This window comes from Quercus robur, chromosome 1, assembly GCF_932294415.1.
Source record: "Quercus robur chromosome 1, dhQueRobu3.1, whole genome shotgun sequence".
NCBI lineage: Eukaryota > Viridiplantae > Streptophyta > Magnoliopsida > Fagales > Fagaceae > Quercus > Quercus robur.
The window spans coordinates 1,945,913-1,970,563 of record NC_065534.1 but is presented as its reverse complement, the minus strand read 5'-3'; the positions used below and the strand labels follow the sequence as shown (position 1 = coordinate 1,970,563).

General features: G+C 35.1%; 1 protein-coding gene across 8 annotated transcripts; it reads left to right on the top strand.

The window, feature by feature from the left end:
• Positions 1 to 1,422: 1,422 nt before the first annotated feature.
• LOC126715161 (inorganic pyrophosphatase TTM2) lies at positions 1,423 to 23,820 on the top strand. 8 transcript variants are annotated; one of them, XM_050415633.1, is made up of 27 exons: positions 1,423 to 1,606; positions 1,724 to 1,859; positions 4,124 to 4,236; positions 4,360 to 4,486; positions 6,328 to 6,426; positions 6,507 to 6,575; positions 6,693 to 6,827; positions 6,902 to 6,970; positions 8,779 to 8,834; positions 8,975 to 9,134; positions 11,011 to 11,175; positions 12,515 to 12,599; positions 13,098 to 13,331; positions 13,432 to 13,550; positions 13,676 to 13,718; positions 14,872 to 15,029; positions 17,559 to 17,669; positions 18,626 to 18,694; positions 18,816 to 18,959; positions 19,354 to 19,428; positions 19,519 to 19,695; positions 19,803 to 19,888; positions 21,210 to 21,264; positions 22,577 to 22,702; positions 22,837 to 22,950; positions 23,270 to 23,386; positions 23,486 to 23,820. In XM_050415633.1, exons 1-27 carry the CDS (start codon positions 1,446 to 1,448, stop codon positions 23,549 to 23,551), a joined length of 3,069 nt encoding a protein of 1,022 aa, XP_050271590.1. In that variant the 5' UTR covers positions 1,423 to 1,445; the 3' UTR covers positions 23,552 to 23,820. The 8 variants fall into 8 exon arrangements, with proteins under 8 accessions (XP_050271590.1, XP_050271580.1, XP_050271623.1 ...); XM_050415623.1 differs by having other exon boundaries at positions 1,423 to 1,628; positions 1,725 to 1,859; XM_050415666.1 differs by having other exon boundaries at positions 1,424 to 1,628; positions 1,730 to 1,859.
• Positions 23,821 to 24,651: the final 831 nt, after the last annotated feature.

The window sequence follows — 24,651 nt, the reverse complement described above, 5'->3', positions numbered from 1 at the left end:
ACAAAGCATAAGATACAGCCCTACGAACTATTATCCCAGGAAGCTTAATGAAATATCCCCACGTTCAAATGGTTGCATGGCTTGCTTATAACTACGTTTACTCTGTCAAGACCTAGTTCTGTGACCTACTCTCTATAAATTCATTATTGAGGGTCTTTTGGGCCAGAATCGCTTGCCTGCTGGGCCTGGGCCCCAAAAATCGCCCTTACAATTTGTTTTTTGGGTTTAAAAAAAAAAAGTCTAAGATTAAAGAGTTAATTATAACCCTCATTTTTTTTTTTTTTTGGCTAGGTAAATTGTGGGGAAGGGGAGTAGGTTCGAACTCCATCCATCAATTGCCATAGAGAATGATAGTATTATTGGGCTATCAGTCAAATCTGAATAACTTATTTTCCTTCATAAAACAAACATAGTGTTTGAATAAACCTCACCTTCTTAAGGTTCTTTCCTAAGGGTTTATTGAAATCAATTATTAATTTATCTTTATCTTCTCCAAAAAAAATTATTAATTTATTTTTTAAGAAATCAAAAAGCAATCCATGGAGTTTAAAACACAGTAGACAAATACGATAATAACTAGATATAGCGGAATTTAAAAATACCTTGAAGAAAATTACAATAATAATGGTAAAGAATAATATAAACATGACATGTGTTTTAAAATGGTTAGGTATCATTGTTACTTCTGTGTTTAATTCATTTAAATTTTAAATAGTTAATTAGAAATTTTTATTGAATGTCCAAAATTAATTACAAATAAACCTATTTAGATATTCCTAAAAAAAAAAAAAAAAGTCCATTTTCTCTCTAAAGTTTCCATCCACCTATTTCATCTCCAAACAAACACACTTTAAATAAACACTATCCTATAGCTCTCTCTCAAAATAGTAAATACACTACTAAGAGCATCCATAGTAGATGTGCCAAATGCCAAATATTTGGCACATTTGGCACACCAAACACCAAAAAACCCCTTTATGAGATGTTCCAAATCTCATAATTTTTACCACATGAACAATACCGTTTTATTTTGAAATGGTACGGACAAGAATGTTAAAAAAAAAAAGTATTTTATTCATTTTTCTCTCATCCTTTTTGACTTTCTCTCTTCTCTTTCTTTCTTGGTGTTTGGTGGGAGGAGTTAATATATTATTTTAATGTGTACTAAATATTATTTTAATGTATAGAATTGAATGATAAAACATCTGATAAATAAGATGTTGTAAAATGATAAAATAATAAAAGTAGGCTTTTAAAGTGTAAAAATGACATTTTTTATAAAATATCTGTTGTGGATGCTCTAAAACTAGTAACTAATAGTACTAGACAAAATAAATAAATAAATAAAAAATTGGGAAAGATAAGAAAGAAAAGGAAAATAAAAGCGGGAGCGTAGTCATTATGCTAAACGCAAGGGAAAACGTGGGGAACAAGTGTGTGTTATTATGCTAGAAAATAAAAGGCGAGAAGCAACCAAAGTGTACCAAACTGAAACCCATTTGTCATGTTTCAGATTCTCTCTCTTTCTCTCTCTTCACTCTTTAATTAACACACAGATTCCTCTCACAAGTTACAAGCAATTAAGCAAAGCAGAGAAAGAAAGAAAAGAAAGCAAGAAAGAAAGAAAGGTAGGTAGGTTCTTCACTGCAGAGCTGGTAGTACTAATACCGTTAGGGAAATCCAAATTGATTTTGATTTTGATTTTGAATTTTGATTTCCAAAAGCAAAGCAAAGCAAAGATGGACGATGAAGTTGTTCAACGAGTTTTCCAAGAAGGAGGTCGCGATTACTTTCAACAACAGCCTTCGACTTCGTCTTCGTCTTCCTCTTCAATCCTCCAATCCCTCCCTCTCCACGTGGTACGCTACGCACCGAACTTTGTTTTGTTTTTTTTTGCTTTTGCTTTTGTTTTTCTTGTGCAATTGTGTTTTCTTATTTGCAAAGTTAATTTTGCTATTCAAATTTCTCGTATATATATGTGTTTGTTGTGTGAAAAGAAAGAAGGATTTCTTAATTATGACTAAATTTCTGACATAATTATTTCATTCACAACATGCATTATTTATAGGACTGAAGTTCTTAAGATTATTTAAAAAAAAATAAAAAATTAAATAATCCAAACCTTACAAGTTAACCAATTAAAAAAAAAAAACTCCTCTGAAATCATCCCTTGCAATGATTATCTGTATCTCATGCATCAGACATATGCAATATCGCTTGTGTGAGACTCACGTATTGTGAGGGATGCTGCATTTATCGGATGCATTCACCATGCCTTGTGCTCAAGGGATACTTTAGGAAATTGTCGCTTTAATTCTTCGCCTTCATTTTTGTTAGGTCAATACCCCTTAATTAGGAAAAAGTTTCATAAGAATTAATGCATAAACCCTTGTATTGCCTCTCATTGAGCTCGGCAGGTGTAAGTTTATTGATGGCCTTATTTGTTGGTAGGAAAAAAGACAGTTAAGAGATAGAGGTGAAGGCTTCTTCTCTTCGGGTGGAAGTAGTTGATGTTGATATGGAACTTGGTTTGTGAGTTTTGAGGCTTGAACTTCGACTCAAATGCTTTCCTTAAGGTTGATAGCATTAGCAACCTAGTTGATGTGAAGGCGACATCTTTCCAGAGCGACTCAATAAAATTTCATATTGCCTTTGATATTCATGAATAGTTATTGTTTGTTTAATCTAAGTATGATCACCAAAGAAATCTTCATATTACATAGGTCCATACATACGATGTAGACCATCCGTAAGATGATTACATGTAATAGGTTGTTTTTCCTTCAACGATTGATATTTTAGTTGAGCTTCACCTTCCTAGTGGTAAGTGGCCAATAGCACTTGATTCTCCATTGAAGTTTGTTGGGATTTGGAAAATTGCTTAAATTGACAAATCTAGCTTGTTGGATCTTCACTGCCATTAAAATAGGAAGTCTAGCTTAGCAAGCTTAGGTGCAACTGGGGGGAACATTAGGCCTCTATCCTCCCCAGCATTGTGAGTTCCACACCTGGACCTATTTTGATTGGTAGGGCTCTCAACTTACTCATAGACAAGACTTACCATAAGCTGGTCAAAGTGGGAGTTTAGAGATGAGAACATCTCTTGCACTTCCTTCAACAATCTCTCTTGCTCTGACTTTAAAGCACCAAGTTCAACCTTAAGGTGATTAATGCATTGCTTCTCCATCTATAATTCTAATACCAAGTTGGTTTGTTCAGCTTGGTTTGTACACTCACCTCTTCCTCTCCCTTGTCTACATATCTTGGTTGGAATTGGTGCTTAACCGGAACCTAACTACAACCAACCACCCTGTCACTCTATCTTGGAAATATCTGCACATAACTGTTTATGTGTATTCATGTAGGGTTAGTGGGTAGTCTTGTGCTTGATGCTTCTTTGCATGTTAATGTTCCCATTTTTATGCATTTAAAATTCATTTATATCGGTGTAGAAAATAATATTGTCATTTTTCAGGGAGTGTAGCTAATTGTGGTTTGTGGGAAGGGTATTTGGAATCACCCATCTGTGTGTATGTGTTTGTTTATGTTGTGGTGCTTGGCCACTTGTGTTCTTGATGCTGCTTTGTGTCTGAATCTTCCGTTTTGATGTCCATAAGTTGGGGCTGTATGGTGCAGAGAAGAGGTAGTATCAAGATAATTCACATATTAGAAATTAGGATACCTTTGTAGAATATATATATATATATATATAATGCCGTGGTTTTGTCTTGATATTGATAATTTGCTCTATTATTTTTTAATGGGCCTGGCTGATAGCTATTATTAACAAGCAGTATTTGATGAGTATGTTTACACACCACATACGTAGAAATGTGTTGAATATGCATTCTCAATGATTGCCTTGGTAATTTTCCACATCTTAAAAAAAAATAATTTTGTTACTTTGCAGTTTAATTTCTTGTGTTGCTGTCTGTAGTGTAAATGGAATTGTTTTCAAACTAAGTTATATTATGCAATCAGCATGCATTTTTCATACTTACCTTCATTGTTTTTTGATAATATAAACTTACATTCATTGTCTACCACTACCATCATGATTGCTATGATGCTTTGCAAGATTTTATTGAGAAGCCTTCTCATAACTGGTGTTGAAATGTTGCAGTCTTTCGATCATGGATATTACTTGTTAGTAAAATCTATCCAAGAACTACGAGAGAAAAAAGATGGTCTTGTTACAGTTGGCATTGGTGGTCCAAGCGGTTCTGGTAAAACAAGGTATACATGCTGTGTAATGCTTTAATATTTTATTCCCCTGCAGGTTTATGTAGAGTGAAAGCATTTTCTGTTTGTTTTATTGAATGGTTCTAATTTGTAATGTAAATCTAATGGTCCCTGAAGCTTAGCAGAAAAGGTGGCATCTGTTATTGGTTGTACAGTTGTATCCATGGAGAACTATCGTGACGGATTTGATGAAGGGAATGATCTAGATTCAATAGATTTTAATACACTAGTCCAAAATCTTGAGGTTTGCATATGCTTCTCAATTCTGTATTATGAGCTTCTATTTTTAATTATAAGATTGGATTGAATATTGTTTTTAGATTGTTTTGAATGAATATGTAAGGTTGGAATTAGCCAAAGTCTTTGAGTTGTATTTTTTATTTTTTAAAATAATTAACAAAGAATTTTAATAAGAAAAGGAAAGCTCTAAATGAGGAGCTTCCTAACGATTACAACCAAAGACAAATGATCCATAAAATCAACTAATGAAGTAGGAAAACGCAAGAAAAAGGCCTAAAGATCAACCATAAATCTCTCCACACCTTCAAAAGTGTGACAATTATGTTCTGTCCAAAGTATCCAGATAACACAATGAGAAGTCACACACCAAACATTGCTACTATTATGCCTCCCACACAACCTTTTCCAACAAAACAAAACATCAATCACCTTAGACGGCATCACCCAATGCACCCCAAATTTATAAAAATGAAGAAGAAGATGGTGACGCAGAAGATGATCCGCTATTTCCATGTTATCCTTATGCTTGCAACACCAATCAACCAATACTATATTCCTCTTTATAAGTTTGTCTATTGTCAAAATTCTATTCAATGTTGCTGCCCACACAAAAAAAAAACTTTTTTTTTGGGGGGGGGGAGGGGGGTTCTTAGTTACTTCCAAACTCATTTAAAAAAGGTTGTATCCAGTACTTAAGACTTTGTGGGGTTTGCTAAAAGTGGTTGGCAGGTAACCTTACACCCAATTTATGGTGAAGTTGATTCCCAAACTCGAACCTGCAACACTTCGCTTACGTAGAGGGCACTTGTCATTGCACAAAGGTTTTGCCTCTACTATCACTCCTCAAGTAATCATAATATGATCGAAAACTAAACACTCTTTTGCTATTTATGCTCCACCTCATATGATCATCCCCTCCAGGAAAAGAATTGTGAGAGTATAATAAGTCCCTTAGGTAATCTTCGCAATCCAATCCCAATCTTGAAAGCTGTGAGTAAATTTTAAAGTCCAAAAATGAGGACCACCGTCCCTTGTATAGCATGGCATGGAAAGCACTAATGCATCCTTATTTACAACAATAAAAAATAAGTCCAAACACATTTCCTTAAGGGATGAAAGAGGAGAACTTTTCCCAACCCCCTCTAATTTCCTTTCATAGGCTACACTGTATGGCCTACGAATAACTGAAGTAGTCCATCCATGGTGGGTCTTTTTGAATAATAGGAAAAACTTTATTGAGAGCACCCCAAACCACCTCCTTACACCTTCGAACAGAGTTCCCTTTCCAGCAATACAAATCCTCCCCAGCACTTCCAAGGCATAACCCACTGCACCACAAATAAGCATAAAATCAAGGACCAGAGCTTACTCACATACTCGCAGTGAAGGAGCAAATGATCAACCGTCTCCCCTGCCTTCTTACGCATATTACACCATTCGACCACACATACCCTTTGACTGCAAAGATAATCAATTGTCAAGATCCTACCCAGGGCTGCTGTCCAAGTAAAGAAAGCAACCTTAAGAGGAACCTTAACACTCCATCTGCTCTTCCAAGGAAAAGACATCATCCATGGTGATAACCTTTGCCCTATTCTTATGGGGAAGGAAGCAGAATTTTATTGACCCAACAGAAAAGGGGGAAAAAAAGAAGCAAAAGTTTTAATTTTAAATATATTTTTCAGGTGGACTTTGGGATGATTTGTCATGGTAAAGCATAATTTGATCATGTATCGACCAACATGTACTCTGAGTATTGCTAATGCAGTGAATATTGCGTCTAACTTTGTGTAAGGTTGGTCCTGTTTCTATGCATTGAGAAATAGTCTTCTTTGTTGATATTAGGATTTGACAAAAGGCAAAGATACTATGATCCCAGTTTTTGATTATCAACAAAAGAGACGTATTGGTTCAAAAGCAATAAAGAGTGCTTCATCTGGGGTGGTAAGCATGTATAGTAGCAGTTAATATGATTGACTACATTTGCTTTTGGGCTCATTAATCAAATTACATTTTTTTTCTAGGTTATAGTTGATGGCACGTATGCTCTGCATGCAAAATTGCGTTCTTTGCTAGATATTCGGGTTGCAGTGGTAATATTTTTTACTATGAGTAGTTATACTTTTTTTTTTTTTTTTGGGTGAGGCTTTCTAATCAGTTGTTAGTGAAAAGAGTGATATGTTCTTGTATATATATTTTTGGCTTGTCAGGTTGGTGGTGTTCATTTTAGCCTTCTTTCCAAAGTTCGGTATGATATTGGAGATTCTTGTTCGTTGGATTACCTTATTGACAGCATTTTCCCATTGTTTAGAAAGCACATTGAGCCTGACCTTCATCATGCACAGGTTGGTGTTTGTATATTTTTTTTCATCTGTGAGTTTTTACTGCTAATTCTCCCCTTGTTGTATCTATTTTACAGATTAGAATTAACAACAGTTTCGTCTCATCATTTAGAGAGGCAATCTACAAGTTGAAATGCAGAAGTGAGGTCCGTATATATTTCATACGTTGTCATTAGTTAATATTTGGCCTTTCTGTATAAATATAAATTAATGCTACTCTTTCAGTTAGATGATTGGGGTATTCAATACATTCTTCAAAAGTTCCTCTGTGTGCAATTTATTATCAGTTTCATTGTACCATAAACATTGAAATCAAACTGTTGATTCTCAATCTTAGTGAATGACAGCACACCTAGTTTTGTTTTTTGGATAGCTACAGAGGTTTGAGACAAGAAGACCAACTTTCTCCTTTTAGTTTTTTTTAGTAATGGGAAGTTTTAGTGGAATGTTATCTTGAGCAGTTGAAGGTGGGCTTATAGCAGGGTTTCATCATTCATGTTGGGGGAGGTCATGTGAAGATATTGAGATTTCTCATTTATTGCTCTTTGATGACACCATCCTACGTTGCTACTTTTTTTTCCTCGATCTTTTGTGCTCTAATTTCCAGTCAGGTATAGTGGAGGATATGATGCATTAGAGGTTATTATGATCAGGTAAATTTGATGTTTCTTTTTATTATGAATCAATCATTTAGGGGGGAAGAGAATACAAGGTTTCTTTGGAAGAGTATATGGAGGGCAACTTCTATGAAAGGTAGCAGTTCTTGGTTAGACAGTAGCATGGGGGAAAGTTTTGGCAGTGGTTAATCTTTGTAAAAAGAGATAATTTTAATAGATTGGTCTTGGCACTTCGTTTGTACACCCCTGCTCCCCCTGTCTCTCTTTTTTGGCACCTTTTGAATAAAATACATTTACTTTATATATAAACAAAAAGGATTGTTGTTGGACATGCAAGGAAAGCTGAGAAACAGTAGATAACCTTTTTTTTTTGTACATATCTTTTAGGCTACTTCATCTTTTTCATATGAAGCAGTATTCTATTTTAGAAACACTCTCTCTTGCTTATATAAAAAAGCAGTAGATCACATCTTTTACTTCACTGTTTGAGGGTGATGGGCTTCAGTAACTTGTCTTTTCTCTTTTTGGAGTTAACTTGGTAATGCCAAAGTCAATTATGGATAGTTCACTGGTGGGAAGGAAGATTTGGTTATTTTGAGAATGGTAAAATATGGATATCCATTCCGCTGTCTTATGTGGATAATTGGGAAAGGAAGGGAATAGTCGAACTTTTGAGTGTGCTCAACTTATATTGACATCATTTAAATTGTTGTTCCTGAGAGTTTTGTATGATAGGATATCTATCTCAGATGGTGTTCATTCCATTTCTTTTGTAGAGTTGAACTTTTAATTATAATTTTTTAGGAGTTGCTCTAATATACTTCTTGTGTATTAGAGCACTCTCCTCTTTCTAATAAATGATCATTTGCCTATATAAAAAATCAAACACTAAGGAAGAACACAAGAAAGTTGCTTCTACTGTGTGTTAAGGAATACATACGTGAAAGAAGGCATGAATGTATTATTTGCACGATACACTTCTTGCATGCAATGCCCTGATTTATAACTTTGCCAGGTTTATGTCTTGGTTTATCTACTTTCCATCCATCTCATAGTAATGTATTTTGCATGGTGGTTGATGAAAAACTTATGTGACCATAAGGTTTACCTGATAAATTTTATATTCCTACAATGATATGCTAGGATCACTCTGTTGTGCATCATCCCCCTCTCTTTTCATGCTTAATTAGGCTTCTCAAAATTATCTACCTTAGTTTTCCTTTTAATCTCCTGCCTCCTATTAATAACCCATTTATTCTATAGGTAAATTTTTTAGTTTAAGGTAAGGTAATATTTATTAGCCACATTATTTCACTTCAATTAATATTTTGTGACAGTTGCTAGTTGGAGACTCTGCTTATGTGTTTCAAGGAAATGAACCACAAACGGACAAGTGAGTATGTCAATGGACTGTTGTTTCTAGCTCTAGCCATTTCCTATCGTAATATTAATCTCAAAATCAGTTTCTTTTCTTTTCGTCTTTTAGAGCTTTTCTTGCAACTGAGAGTGCTAAAAACTTTATTTTGCTTTCAGTTTTATTGAGATGTACCTTAGGCCCCCTTCAGCAAGTGAGGAAGCACGGATAAATGATTGGATTAAGGTGCGACAATCTGGTATTAGATATTATCTATCACTTGGCGACCAAAGGATTGTTGACAAAATTTATATCATCAGGCCTAAAGCTGAATTTGAGGTACAGAAATATCTTCCCTTTGTTGGGATCTGGTATCAATATCTTAGTAAAAATCAGGTCACTCTCCATTATAAGAATAATTATCAGGCTTTTGTTCCTCTTTTACCAGTACTCTGTTTTGCATGTGTTTATCTACCTGCTTGAGGAATGAATCAAATATTTTAATTTCAAGATCAATGCGAACAGTAAACAGGACATTTGCTAGTGGATGTAGCACAATGTTCTACATCAACAATATTTTTTTTTTTTTTTTTTTTTTTTTTAAATTTTTTTTTTTTAAAAATAAGGAATATTCCTTTTTAGATATGAATGTAAATACATAAAGGTCAACAACCGTATATGTAAGCTTCATGGTTGAAAAGTTAAATTAGTTTTTCATTTTCTCTACAAAAAAAGAAAAAGATAAAAGGAAGAGAATAAATAATATATATTTTCCTGCTCTATCAGCTATTATATGAATAACATCAAATCCTAATCCTTAAAATCATTTTGTACCATCTTTGAAGTTTAAGAAACTCATAGAATACAAACTCTGTTGCTAATGTGAGAGTGAGACTACTGTTGCATGATATGTAACTCATTATAGTATTATGAAGTGTCACTATGCTGTTGTGCTGTGGTCCGTTAAGGTACATTACTGCTTGGAAATTGGTGCCTACATCCTTGTTTTGGAGCATTGGGTTGGAAGGGAATAAATGGGTTTTTGTGAGGATTGGAGAGCTCAAATTGGTTTCCTTAAGGCATTATGCTCCTGGCTATAAATTAGTCCTTCCTAAGGGAGTTCTGGTTTTTCATTTAATTTCATTGATGCCTAGAATTTTAAACTTTGATGGGAATTCCGTCTTTTCTTTTTTCATGTTTTTTATTCTTTGATGTTGTTCCCTTTTGTTTCTCCCTTTAGGGGTGTGCATCCAACTTACCAACCCAATGAAACTAACTCAACCCAACCCAACACCTTGGAGGTGTTGGGTTGGATTGAAATTTTATTTTGAGTTGGGTTGGGTTGGGTTTGGGTTAATAGTTTTTTCAACCCATTTAACCCAACTTGACCCACCATACATATAAGTTTAATTTATTACCTTTATTTTAATTTTTTTTAGTTTCCTTTATGTGGTATTTTAAGAATTAATTTTGATGAATTTGGAAATTTGTAATTAATTTTGGGTTGGACCCAACCCAAAATTAATTACGAATTTTGTGTTGTTTGTTTGCCACGTGCTTTTTTGTTTAGCTTTTAGCTTATTTTGATTATGTACAACTTTTTAAAACCTCTTTTTTAGATTACAAGTATAATTTAGCTACCTTTCAACAAAAAGCAATTAGCAAAAAGCCAAATAGCCGATGCCAAATGAACACATGAATTGTAATAATTTATTAAAATAATAATTAAATAATTAAATTCCTATTTTTTACCTAGCATGAAACATGAAAGCACAACCCACCAACCCAACCTCACTGATGTGGTTTGGGTTGAGTTGGTCTTTACACGTGATGGGTTGTGTTGAAATTTCTCAACTTGACAAACTTGGGCAGGTTGAAAAAATCCCTCCAACCCAATCCATGCACGCCCCAACTCCCTTTTTACTTGGGTTGTTCTCCCTTTACTTATATCTTTAAGCTGTTATACACTAATCTTAATGGTTTTTTACACTATTGTGATTTGTGACAACGTTAGACATGAATCAACCTTAGAATGAGGAGTCATGGGTTCTTTAATATCTTTAAGCTGTTGTCATAACTAAGGAAACTGTTTAAACCTCAGTTCTTAATTATTGCATCATTTGTGAATATTATCATGACTGTGGATTATAGTTCGTTGCTTAATAATTGTAGATGGTTTCTCTGAGCTGCTTTCTCCTCTTCAATGCTGGAACAGGTCGGCAGGATGACTCTAGGTGGGTTGTTAGCTTTGGGGTACACTGTGGTGGTCAGTTATAAAAGGGCATCTACGTCAGTCAATAATGACAATGTGTCACTGTCACTTGAAAACATTGATACTCTTGGCGAGACTTTCATGGTGCTGAGGGGCATGGATAGGAAAGTATGAACTTTTTCTTTATGGAGTTATCCTGCCATTTATTTCTTTATCTCTATCAACAACCCCCCCCCCCCCCCCCCACAACACACACACCCAAAAAAAAAAAAGGAAAAGAAAAGAAAAGGGTTTTATAGCATCATCATCTCATGCATATGCTTTGTTGTATATTGATAGTACTGTATTAAGAGATTTGGTAATTTTTTTCTGTCTTAAAATTTATTTTGTCAAATTTTTGGAATCTGTTATGCAGAAAAGAGAGAAGTTTTGTAAAACACTTCGGGTTCTGTTTTGTGGGAAGGCTGTTCTTTTTGTTTTTGGGGGGAGGAGAGGGGGGGGGGGGGGGAGGCATGAAAGCTATGCAGAAATGCATCTCGTAGTGCATTTCAAATTAATTTTTGAAAAGGGTAAATTTCTTAGGCACCTGGGTACTTCGGGTTAAAAACACAGCATCTTCAAGTTTGATTGAGAATTATACAGACATACTTCTTGAAATAGACCAATTGATTATTGGGGTTCATGCCCTTTGTAAATACAGAAGGAAAAGTCAAAAGAAAAAAAGATGTGGCATGGTTACCCCTTTTTATTTTATTTTAAAGATGACAGTTGCCATGAGCCTCGACTCAAATGGCACTTGCTCCTCTCACAAGTGTGAGTGGAGCGTGAGGTCATCATGTAACTTACCAATCAAAACAAAAAGGTGAACAGTTAAATCTTTTGTCTTCATTCTTGTTCTCTCTGTCACTATTTAAATCCAATGATAGGTTAGGATTTTCAGAATACTCTTTTTTCTCTGTGACTCAAAGAGAAGTTCTATGGTTTTATTTAAGTGGTTCTAAGATGAATTATTTTTCTTCTTTGTCAGTAAGCTAAAAGCTTCTTTTTCCCCCCACAAAATTTAGGTCCCCAATACTTGTATGCACACTCTTCTTTCTCTAATTGTGAAATTCCTGATGAAATTGGGACATATAAAAGTTAAAGGTTCTTGATCTATAGAGGGCAATTTTATAACTGGGATGTTGTTTTTTCTTTTGTCTCTTTTGGCTCCCCCGGCCCCTGGGGGGTGTTAAGGAATTTGTAGGTTCTTACTCTTGATTTTATAGGATATAATCAGAATGGACATTGGAAAAATGTGGTTAATTCTATAATGTCACGTGGCTGCTTTCCAATAGTGTTATTCGCAGTCATGGGCCCCTAGTACATTTTTGGTTCTGCTATCTGCATGGTATTTTGTTTATTGTATGGCGGTATTTGTATGCATGTTGCATGGCATTTGTGAATTCTGAAGATGTTATTTCTATTGTACAAATTTTTTTACAGTTTGCTTGGTTTTCTTCTTTTGCAGACGGTTGGAGAGAAAGCATTGGGAATGGGTATCAATGGACCTTGGATCACTAAATCATATTTGGAATTGATTCTTGAGAGAAAAGGTTGGGAGCTGGAATCTTGTTTTTTATTTTTTGTTTTTTGCCTGTGTTTGTGGTGATGGTTCGCATCTTCTATCCTTTAGTTTTTTAATGGTCCATGTGAAGTGTCACTTAGGCAAAAGGGCTACACAATAAGAGGTAGTCCTCCCACATCCCTTAAAATCCATGGAGATTGGATTCAATTCTAGCTCTTGTGGTATTGATGCCAGGAGAGTTTCCTAGCTAAGCTTGCTGGCATCTTTATCCTCATCCTTTTTTCTTTTGATTTTTCAGATTCTTTATTTCTGATGTGCCCTAAGAGCTTTGTGTTTTTGGATTAAATCTTGTGTACTTGGGCTGAACCCCTTTTGGCATCTTTTCAGTTTGATATGTTATCTTATTTATCAATAGAAAAAAGAAAAAAAAGCATGTGTTGTTTGTGTTCTTCTTTTCTTTTATTTTTTTCATGGTCTGGTTTATGTCATTGTTATTATTGTTTCCAAAAGCTAACTTCACTTGCAGGTGTACCTCGCCTTAATTCACCACCACCTTTGCTTAATACATCTCCAACTAGTAATCAAGAGCGGGTGGTTGTTACACCAAGGCCAATTCGTGTTACTACAAACATTGTCACTCCCCTTGAAGATATAGCTCAGCCATGGACTCGATCACCAACTAAATCTAAAATGGAACCTGTACTAGCGACATGGCATTTCATCTCGTCAAATCCTCTCCACCCTAATAGCTCAGTTGTAGGTAAGTGTACTTGGCTTAGGGAATGTCTTCATTCACTTCTTAATATGTCTGTTTCAGTGATTTTTTCCTGGGTTTGCTGTTATTAAATGTTATGTTATAGACTTCTCTCATGAAGCAACCACAGATCCTGCCTCTTTCAGGGATACCATAAAGCTTGCTCCAATGCCTGATTCATGTGACTTGGATAGAGGATTGCTTCTCTCCGTTCAAGCAATACAGGTATGGATTATTTTATAACTTGATAGAATTTTGTTGTGGTGACTCCTATGTCTCCTCATCTAAGAAGCTTATCAGTATATTAAGCTGGATCCAAACTTTACACTTGTGTTTGAAAATCTTTTCAGGCTTTGTTGGAGAATAAAGGTCTCCCGGTTATAGTTGGAATTGGTAATTCTGGCTTTATTGATGTTCTCTCTCTTTCTCCTTGTGTTTTACTTTGTGCTTGTCAGCTATAACACCCTTTCAAAAGTAGCTTGGTTGGCAGTTTAAATGTGGTTAGTAGAAGTGTGTGAACTGACCTGCTTAATTGCTCAGTTGAGTTTCTGTTAAAAAATAAGTCTCTAACCAGAAAATAAGTCCATGAATAACATAGGTTCAATGATGACTAATAATGTCTGTGGAACCAGTTATGATATTATGAGCCAATTTGTTTGACTGGTAATACCTCTTCTAGTCGTGTTTACTTTAATTAGTTTGAGATCGAATGGGCATGCCAGTACATGGGTCCACTCATTTTTATTTACCATGCTTTGGAGCGCTTGCTTTGGGGTAGAGCCTAGATGAAACTTCAATATATACAATGACAATGGCCAAGTAAATTACTTAAACATCTGTGTAAGTTTTCCTGGATGTGTTGTTCCATTTTTTTCCCCAGTACTTGCTGGGAAGATGACTGGAAGGCTAGGTCAGTTGTTAATGTACAGTTAAGAGCATATATGATCCTTAGGAGATTTTATTGATTAATGTGATATCCCATGCCCTAGGAAATTAATAAGCAATCATATTCTTATTCATTCAACAAAGGAAGTGATAATTCAGCGGAATTTACTCTCTTTACACAGCTCATGTGTTTGGGTAGATCCCCTTTAATCTTTTAATGAAATTATTTACTTATCCAAAAAAAAAGTGATAAATCAGATGAATGTTATTTTTTGTGTATTTTCTTACAATGGGAGATGACACTAAGACTGGAGAGGGCAAAGAGAATGTTAAGATTGAAACTAAAGTGGGTATCAAAAATATTTTGAGCCCTGATATCTTAATGAGGTGTACTTAGGAAGTGTTTTGCAAATTTTGATTTTTTTATTATTTATTTTTATGTTTATTTACTTTGGGAAGGGTTGCAAGATCAAACAAGGTAACAGGAAAATGAAGCCTTGTTTTCCTTTATATGAATAGCAAGTTTTTGTATTTAAATATGCAAGTATTCTATGTGCATCTGTATAACTCATCTTGAAGAGTGTGGTTCTTTGGTGTCTCAAATTACTTAAGCTCTAAGATGGTTTCTTACTATGTTTCTGCTGTTGTCACTATGTTGCAGGGGGGCCAAGTGGTTCTGGAAAGACTAGTTTGGCTCATAAAATGGCAAATATTGTTGGTTGTGAAGTAGTTTCCCTTGAAAGCTATTATAAATCTGAACAAGTAAAGGATTTTAAGTATGATGACTTCAGCTCTCTTGATCTATCTTTGCTTTCAAAGGTAAGGCGTCGATCATATTCATCAATCTGTTTAAACTAGGGCTTAGTGAGATTCCAAGTCCATTTAGCTTACTTGAGATATGATATGTTAAAACATCATATGAAGCAGCTGGTTTATATGGTCAAGTTTGTGACTCTGTCAAACTACTTATCTGTTTTTGTCCCTAATTTATCACCAAGAAATAGTAATGCAAGAGTTTTTCTTATTTCTGGTTCATGAAATTGGATTGTGCCGTTGCTTGTGCTTTCTTCTCAGCCTGTCATGCCAAGATTTCATTATGTACTCCAAAATGTTCAGTTTTTTTTTTTTTTTTTTTTTTTTTTTTTTTTTTTTTTTTTTTTTTAGGCAACAAAAAAATTTTATTAAGAAAAAAATAGCCAACCCGAGTACATTGAGGACGTACTGTGGGGGCAAAAATTAAGAACCAAAATTACAATGATCAAGTAAAACAGGAAGGGAAAAACAAGAAAAATGCGACAGAGTCACACTCCAAGCAAGAAGAGTATGTAAGAAAAAAGACTTAATATCTAGCAAGGACTGCTCACATCCCTCAAAGCATCTAGTATTTGTTTCACTCCAAATACACCATATCAAGTAATGCGGCACAAGTCTCCAAAAACCTATATTGCGATGTCGCCCGCATTTACCTTGCCAAGACTCAAAAAAATCAAATACCAAATGCGGCATAACCCAATGAAGTCCAAACAAACAAAACACCAAAGACCACAGCTCAAAAGCTATGGGGCAATAAAGTAGAAGATGATCTACCGACTCCCCACACTTTTTACACACACCTCTTACACATATAACACCAATCAAGAACAATAATACGCCTTTTGCAAATGTTATCAGTTGTAAGAATCTTACCTAACAAAGCTGACCATGAAAAGAAAGCCACCCTTGGACGGACCTTCGATTGCCACACCAACCTCCAAGGGAAAGAAAGAGTAGGAGGGTAGAAAGAAGGATAGAAACCTCTAATCTCAAAACCTCTACTCCTTGCTGGCTTCCAACAAACCTTATTAGGGCTAACCCCCTGCACTTTCGAAGAATAAACAATGTCCATAAACCAATCAAAAGAATCTTCCTCCCAATCTTGGGGTGAATGACGAAAATAAAAATTCCAATGAATCTTCCCACCAGACTAACACATATCCTCCAGCACTGATGAGTCTTCAGTTCTACTAAGGCAGTAAAGATTTGGAAAAGCCTCTTTGAGGGTACAATCCCCACACCACACATGCTTCCAAAACTTCACTCTAGTACCATCATCTACATCATACTGTAGGAATTTAGAGAAGTTCAGCCAGCCACTTCTAATAAACCTCTAGAGGCTAACCCCATACGCACTTGTCACCTTTTTCATGTGCCAACCACCCAAACATTCCCATATTTCGCCTCTATAACCCTCCTCCATAACGCATCTGTCTCTAAACCATACCTCCACAACCACTTGCCCTAATTGTTCAATTTTACAGTTAAATGTGTCTGGCCATGCCTTAAACCTCTTTTTTTTTCCTTCTTTTTAAGATGTCATTTGTTTTTCAAGAAAATTTACATGTTGTTGAGTAGGGAAGCAAGGATAAAGTTGAATTTTTTTTTTTTTTGGGTGGGGGGGGGGGGGGGTGGGGGGGGTGTTTCACTTAGAAGACTGTATCCTTGTGTAGAAAACCACAGGTCCATTAGTTGGGGCTTATCGTGGCCTCTTATGTGCTTATGCCTTTAAAAAGTTGAAGCTGCAAGGTCACAGGCTTTTTGCCACTCTTGTGAAGTGGCTTGGGTCTTTTAATGCAGCTTTTGAGAACTGGCTTCGGGGTTGCTTCTCAAAGCAGCTTTAGGTTCTCGTATTAATGTAATTTTTGAAGTTCTAAGTTGCCCTTAGCCCATTTGAAAAATCAGGACAATTCCTATTTATAAACCCTTAGATCTTCTCATTTCTCCCATTTTCTTTACAGTTTGAAATTTCCCTTAGCCCGTGCTGCACGTTTTTAAATCATCAGCTTTAAAAATGCTACAACAAGAAACTTTTAAGAAGCCACAACTCTTCTTAACCCCCCCTTCCCTTCCATCAGCATCTATCCATGATGTTGTGGCCCTAAGGTTTTACCTGCTTTGCTTTCCCATGTGCCTGTTGCTGCATTCTTTATGCCATATGCCTACTGTCCATTGATTTTTTTTTTTAAAAAAAAAAAATGATAATTTGGCATCATGTAAATAATGTTTTCCATAATTTCATGAATCTTTGAAGATTTATTCATTGACAATGCCTCCCCCCTCTTTTGAATTGTCAACATACAACTCTCCATCCCATTTTGCTAGGGGAGGAAGTGCCATTTTATCTAGAGCTCATTAGCAATATGATTTTTGTGTGTTTCTAATGCTCAAATGGCTTATCTGGAGTAAGATATAATTTTAAAAGATTTTGGAAAGAATAATGGCAACATACTTGAATATCAATTAATTTATGTTCTGGTGCCTGCCAGAAATTTCTCTCATGGTTGTGTTAGCATTCTTATGGTTCACTGGCAGAATATTGGTGACATAAGAAATGGTCGAAGAACAAAAGTACCCATATTTGACTTGGAGACTGGTGCTCGGAGTGGCTTCAAGGAACTTGAAGTTTCCGAAGATTGTGGAGTGGTATGTTATCAAACTCATTGTAGACTGTTCACGGTAGTGGTATCTTAATGTTACTCTGTGTGTGTGTTTGTTAGTGCAGTTCATTCTGTGAGTTGGCATGAATATCATAAGGGATTCAGTTTATCAGGAGCTTAAGGCTGCCTGTATAAGCTACCTTATCTGACTTGAAGGTTTATGTTCATCAGATATAGATAAGAACTTTTATTTTTATTTTAAACTACTAATGCATAAAGATAGAGATGACAAGAAAGGAAGGGTGCAAGTTTCTCTTCAAAGCCTTTTGACATTAAAAGAAGAGAGAATAGAAACTGACTGTATTGGAGCACCGAATGGTCTTCCTTGCTTCTTGATCATGAAAGATACAAACAAATATAAAGAGGAAGCAGAAAACAGCAGAAAGACTGAAAGAAAAGGCAAGCAAGAGATAGTGATAAGAGTGCAGAAGTAAATAGGGAAGGCCATTTCAGGGGCAAGTAGTTTCCGTTTTGGAATCAACATTACCATATTAACGCCCACCCCACATGATTCAAAACGTAAAATATGATTTTTTTTCTTATTCACTTGTGGTCCCATATCAGATAGCTTTCAAGGATTTGTGAATTTTGTGGTTTCTCCTTTTCAATATAGTTGCTTCCAATTTTCCTGTGCTTCTGATTAATTGTGTCCACGTTAGTATATGAAGAAGCTATCTGAGGGTGTGAAGAAGGCATAAAATGTCCTTGAGGGAAGATGGTTTTGCTTTGTACTTTTCTAGCCATAATATTGCTGGTCAAACAATTTTTCTGCAGGAGAATCATTGTCTAATACGTGTCACAGTTTTCAGTTTTGGTCTAGATATTTGATATTGCTTAAATTGAAATCCTTAAGTAGAAGTTTAAAAATTATGGAGTTATGCTAGTTTATCTTGTTTTGATTTCTCTTTCAACAAGAAAATCTTATTTGTTTAATTTGAACAGATCATTTTTGAAGGGGTTTACGCATTGCATCCTGATATCCGAAAATCGCTTGACTTTTGGATTGCTGTTGTAAGGATGACTCACCACTCCATCTTTGAGGCTTTGTTTGCCATGTATTCTTAATCTGTTTTCTCATCGTCTAAAGTATTTTGATGTGCAAACTAGCTAACTCCTCTTTTTGCAAAAACAGGTTGGAGGTGTTCATTCACATTTGATTTCTCGAGTTCAAAGGGATAAAAGTAGAGTGGGGTGTTTTATGTCGCAAAATGAGATCATGATGACGGTGTTTCCCATGTTCCAGCAGTACATTGAACCACATCTTGTTCATGCACATGTTAGTAGATTTGGAACCATCTGCTAAAGCTTTTTTATTCTAGTCTGGTGTTGTAAGTATAAGGAGTATATTAATTTTAGCTTTTCTTTTGAGTCTGATTTGTTTTATATTTCAAGCTTCTTAACAATAATTCCACTGATTCTATTTGGAAGAACTTATTTGTAATATATAAGATATTGACAAGGACAATATTTATAGTAGTCACATATTTTACCTTGAAAAATTGTAGTGCAGATTGCCCAAATTTTCTTTGTGGGGAAACAAATTTTTACTGGTCTTTGGGGGAAATAAAATCATGTTAGCTCTGGACCAATCTTTGACAGTAACACACTTCACTTTGTAGTGCTAATTTGTGAGTTTTGAGAGCTGAATTTGCTGCTACACCATGTTGCAGCTCAAAATTCGAAATGACTTTGATCCTGTGCTTTCCCCTGAGAGCTCATTGTTTGTATTGAAGAGTAATAAACAAGTAAGTGTTTGTTTTTGTATTGTTTTTGGGTGGCTTGACCTTAGTATTGTTTGCCCCTGACAGGCTTCTGTTGTTTCCAATCAACAACAGGTGGCTTATCAAGATATTTTGAAGATTCTCGATTCAGAAAAGTTCTGCAGTTCTGTTCAGAATTTTATTGACATATATTTGAGGATTCCTGGAATTCCCACTAATGGGCAGTTGACAGAGAGCGACTGCATAAGGGTCAGAATATGTGAGGGCAGATTTGCATTGCTTATTCGGGAGGTTTGTAGTGAGATAAATTTATTATTTTTACCATAATGTTAGATTTACTTCCTTTGAAATTATTGTGAATGTACAGCTCTTATTTTCTTGTGAATTACATTTGTTAGCCTATAAGAGAAGGGAACTTCATCATTCAACCTAAAGTAGATTTTGACATCAGCATTAGTACAGTTGCTGGTCTTCTTAACCTTGGGTAAGCCACATATTTAAGTTTGCGCAGTCTTGTCTTTTTCTACTAATTATTGTGACAAAAATCATCATATGTGGGTACACTCAATTCACTAATGGGATTAATTAATTCTTCTATGATGCACTAGAAGTTTTAAAATTTATACCCTTGGACAATTTACCTAATCCTATGATAACAAAAGGGTTCTATGCATTTTTTAGTTCTTTGTACTGTGGATGATGTTATTAATTTTTTGGCATTTTGAAGGTAATAGCATAAATTAGTAGGGATGGATAATTGCACTTGATGATCCTTACAGTGCATTTGGATGCACTGTTGAGTGGTGGAAAGGAATGAAAGGGAGTGGTGGAATTGATAGTTCTCTTGTTTGGAGTTTAAAATTTGGGCTTGGAGGGCTGGTTCCATTCTGATCCCCTATAAATATTCCACTCAAAAGTGGGTGAAGCATTTTACTCCCCTCATTCATTAAGGAAAAATTACATTTTTAGCCATATTTCTTTAAAACATAAATAAAATATAAGGACGTAATAGTAATATACATTTCTTTCTTTTCCATTCCTTTTAAAAAAAAAAAATTCCCAGACACTACCAAAAAGAAAAATCTCATTTGTTCATTCAATTCCTATTTTATAAATTCCTAAACACGCTACCATAAAGAAAAACCTCATTTCTTTCTATTCCACATTCCTTTTTTTAATAAATTCCCAACATGGTCATAGTAACCTAGGCATATGAGGATGGGTTGAGTGGTGTGTAAAGACTTGTTAAGCCAAGAGAGAAGTAAAATATAATTTTCTAGTGCATCAAGAGTGAAGATTAGCTATAGAGAAGGATTAGGTAATTAAAGGTGTCCTGACAACCCCACTTTCCCAACCCCCAAAAAAAGGGTGAAAGATCTACTTCTATTGAGAGCTTAGGTTTAAGACACTCTTGATTAGATGAAAAGACCATCATCACAGAAATTAGGGTGTCTGAAGCTACAATTGCTTCAACATTTGAAATATCGATCAGCTTTAAGATCACGTGGTGTTCACTATTCTGTTGGGGTTTGGAAATGTATGGGAAATGACTCTGTACCCCAGTTGATGAAGTCATCAGTCTGAAAACTACAAACCTGTCTTTGTTTTTAACTGCAGTATGTGTTAAATATATACTTCATGACACAATTTTTCCTATGAGTTTTTACTATTTTTAATTCTTGTTCATGCCTTGTAGCTGATAGATTCATATATTTGTGTGTGTGGGTGTGTTTGTGTGTTTATGTGTTTCTTATGGCTGTTATACATTTGTATTTGAAACATAATGTTACCTGTTGTGATGTCAGGTATCAAGCTGTAGCTTATATAGAAGCATCTGCATATATATACCAAGACGGAAAGGTCAGATTAAATTCTAGGAGGTTACTTTGTGCTGAAATACATGTTCTTGGGTGAAGTTTGCCTGTGTTGAAACAATAAGCTGTTTTTTTTTTTTCCAAACACTTTTGTCTCCTTATTTCACCACTGGGATTTCACTCATTCCAATTTTTCTTTTTCAATTTGATTCCCTTAATTTCTTATAATTCTAAAACATTGTTCATGCAGCTTAATTATATATCATAAGGGAAAAAATATGCAATTTCCATGCAGTTTGTGATTTCTGGATAGTTATTAATCTGTGGTACATTGAAATTGTGTGATAGCAATATTACTCCGAGTTTATTCTTACTTATTTCCAGTGCATTACTGAATTTTTTTGGTTATTTAAATGTGATGTGTGCATTTGTTATGGTGTGTCCTGGGCTATATGCACACTGTTACTGCTAACTACTAAGGAAAGTTTAATGATATTCTTAGTTGAAAATAGACCTTGCAGAAGCTGACAAATAGAGCTTTAAACACCAAAGGCCATGGTCTGGAGTAGCCTGATAGATCCCTTAACCTTCTGTCTCTGCCTTGCTTAGTGCTCATGTAATTCATTGTTTGCATTCTATTTTCATTTGGAAACTTGATTTATTGGTTAGGAAATGTTTTGTTTGTTTATTCTTTTAAACACAATGGAGATTTTCCTATTGAAGGAAAATATTTTCTACGTGGGTAAATGTTTACTTGATGGTATGGGCAAGGGGAGAAATTTTCAATTGCCTTCTATATTCTATTATGAATTTAGCAATGGTCTACTCTCTTTTTTTTTTTTCTTAAACCAAAAAAAAAAAAAAAAAAAAAAAAAAACTATGTTCTACTCTTGTTTTAAACCAAACTAAATTCAGCCTATTAGCAATGGTCCTTCTGTTCCCAGTATGACCCTGCAAAATAGCATCTAATTTGGTTGTATATTTGATTCCTTGTTTAGATCTTTCCAGTATGCAGGAATATAGGGTTGTTCTTTCTGTTTTCTGAACTTAAAGCAAATGTTGACCTAAATTACCTAATTTACTGATCTTAATTATAAAGGACATCCTTGTTTAGCATTTGATGGATGGTATGATGTAATCTAAATGATTCATAGCTCCTGCTCTTGATGAACTGATAATGGTAAAGCATGATTTTTTCTGATAATAATACTAATAATATTGTCCCTGATTCATTGTTGATATACCAAAAGTTTTTGTTAGTCATTCATTATCTCATGCCATTTTCTTTTATTGATTTACCATTAAAGTTTTACGCTGTTTTTTATGTTGGCCTTAAAATCTATCTAATTTCCTTCTAGATCCTAATTGAGGTTGATCATCTACAAGATGCCCCTAGTCCTTACCTACAAATCAAGGGTGTTAATAAAGAGGCCGTGGCAGCTGCTGGTTCAATGCTTAAACTAGATGGCTCATATACTACTAAGGTTTTTCCTCTATTATTTTCATACAAGTATAATGATTGAGTGCTTGCATAGCCACCAGCCTGCCAAATATATTAATAGTCACCAGAAACCACTTGTTTGTCTATGCTGACTGAATTAATTGATTGTACTTGTAGAGTTATCTTCAAATAATTTTGGAAGGATTACCAGCAATGGAAAGAAGTTCCACTGGAATTTACCCTCAACAAGCCGCTAGGCTGCAGGAACTTGTGGAATTTATTCAATCTCAGGTATTTCACTGCTGACTAAACGGCGATGACAGCCAATTACCTTTGAAATCTAAATAAAATATAATAATCTTGGTTGAATTTAGGACCCCATCAGATACTTTTTACATAGCTTTCGTCTGTACTGTAATCCTGAGATGTGCATATCTCCAAAAATATGGGAATTAGTGAAACCCCCCAACCTGCACCGAGCCCCCCAATGCCTCATCCCTTTCCTAAATCTTGAAAAAAAAGAAAGAATATATTTGATTGTCTGGAAGAACAAATATTGTACTTGTTGCATTTCTAGTCATTAGTTGAAATGACATTGTGGAACCAACAGGGCAGTAGTTCAGCTTCAGAATCCTCACCTTGTAGGGAGGTACCTCCAATGGAAGGGATTCTTGAAGAGATGCAGATGAGGATTAAAAGGCTTGAGCGGTGGCACACCATCAATACAGTTAAGTCCAATATCTTTTGGGAAATTGTCTTACTTTTAAACCACCTGAATTATTCTTATTTATTCACTTACATCCAATCTTAATATATATTGCTGCAGGTGCTTTGGACATTCTTGATGTCTGCTCTTGTTGGTTATTCACTCTACCAAAGGAAGCGTCAGTGACTCAGTAATCTTGTTGGTTATTAACTTGCAAACGGTCTGTGCGGTCTCCAAACAGCCTTAGTCCCCCTTCCATTGATGCCAATTAATTTTTTGAAATTGTGAGTCTTAAAGAATCTTCCCAACTAGTCTAGGATCAATTTAAATCAATATAAACTTGAATTTTACATTTACGAGCGTATTGTTTAGTTTCTCCCTTCGTGGGAGTAAATCTAATTACAGGAAATGAGAAAAACAGATTAGGAATATAAGAGTACATAGTTGTTTTGTTCTTTGCTCCTCTTAATTTCACATGCTTTAACTAAAACTGGATGGTTCATTTGTTCAAATGCAAGAAGTATTTGTTTGCTAATAATGACTGATTAATAATACTCTTTAGTTCACCCATTGTAGCTGTAACCGTTGAAAACTATCATGCCCTTTATCTTTGTCATTACGTCTGAAGGCAGACAGTATTGTGTAATGAAAAAATGACCAAATCTGTTGGACTGGTTGAATGAAGGGATTTGTCACATGACTTTGCAAAGGGATTTCTACGTTAATAATAACAACAAAACTATTGCTAATGCTTGGAATGAGGGAAAATTAATACATTGAGAGCAATTCTCCCTTCTCTCATGAGTTATTTTACTATGAATTTTGAGTAATAGATTTTTCTATGAATTTAATGAATTTTGAGTGGGCGTTAGAGCATTGAGAGGACCTTTCCCTAGTACGAGAGGACCGGGAAGGACGCACCTCTGGGATTATGAGCTGTCCCGTAATAAAACCAGTTGTTGTTGATACTTTCTAACTCGATTATTTCTCAATAATTGTTGTACTTCACAAGTCACATTAATTTGTTGACCGGCAATATCTTCACCCTTAACTACCAGAGCGTGTTTTACTAAGAATTTAATTTGTGAGGCTTGTTATTATATGAGAGAAGGTATTTTTCACCTTGAAAATGACGTGTACCTAAAAAAAATTTGAGGTTTAGAAAAGTATATTTCAAAATAATGAGATTTCAAAATGAGATTCCAAATAACCACTAATCTTTGTACCCATCGATTGAGTGTACAGCATATCATGAATTTCACGGATCCAAGAATTATGACATGAGA

Excerpts from the sequence above, each read along its gene's own strand:
- LOC126715161 (XM_050415623.1), top strand. The coding sequence starts at position 1,446 with ATGCTAGAAAATAAAAGGCGAGAAGCAACCAAAGTGTACCAAACTGAA. Across the intron at positions 1,860-4,123 it reads AATCCCTCCCTCTCCACGTG|TCTTTCGATCATGGATATTA; the intron begins GTACGCTACGCA and ends GAAATGTTGCAG. Across the intron at positions 9,135-11,010 it reads GGCCTAAAGCTGAATTTGAG|GTCGGCAGGATGACTCTAGG; the intron begins GTACAGAAATAT and ends ATGCTGGAACAG.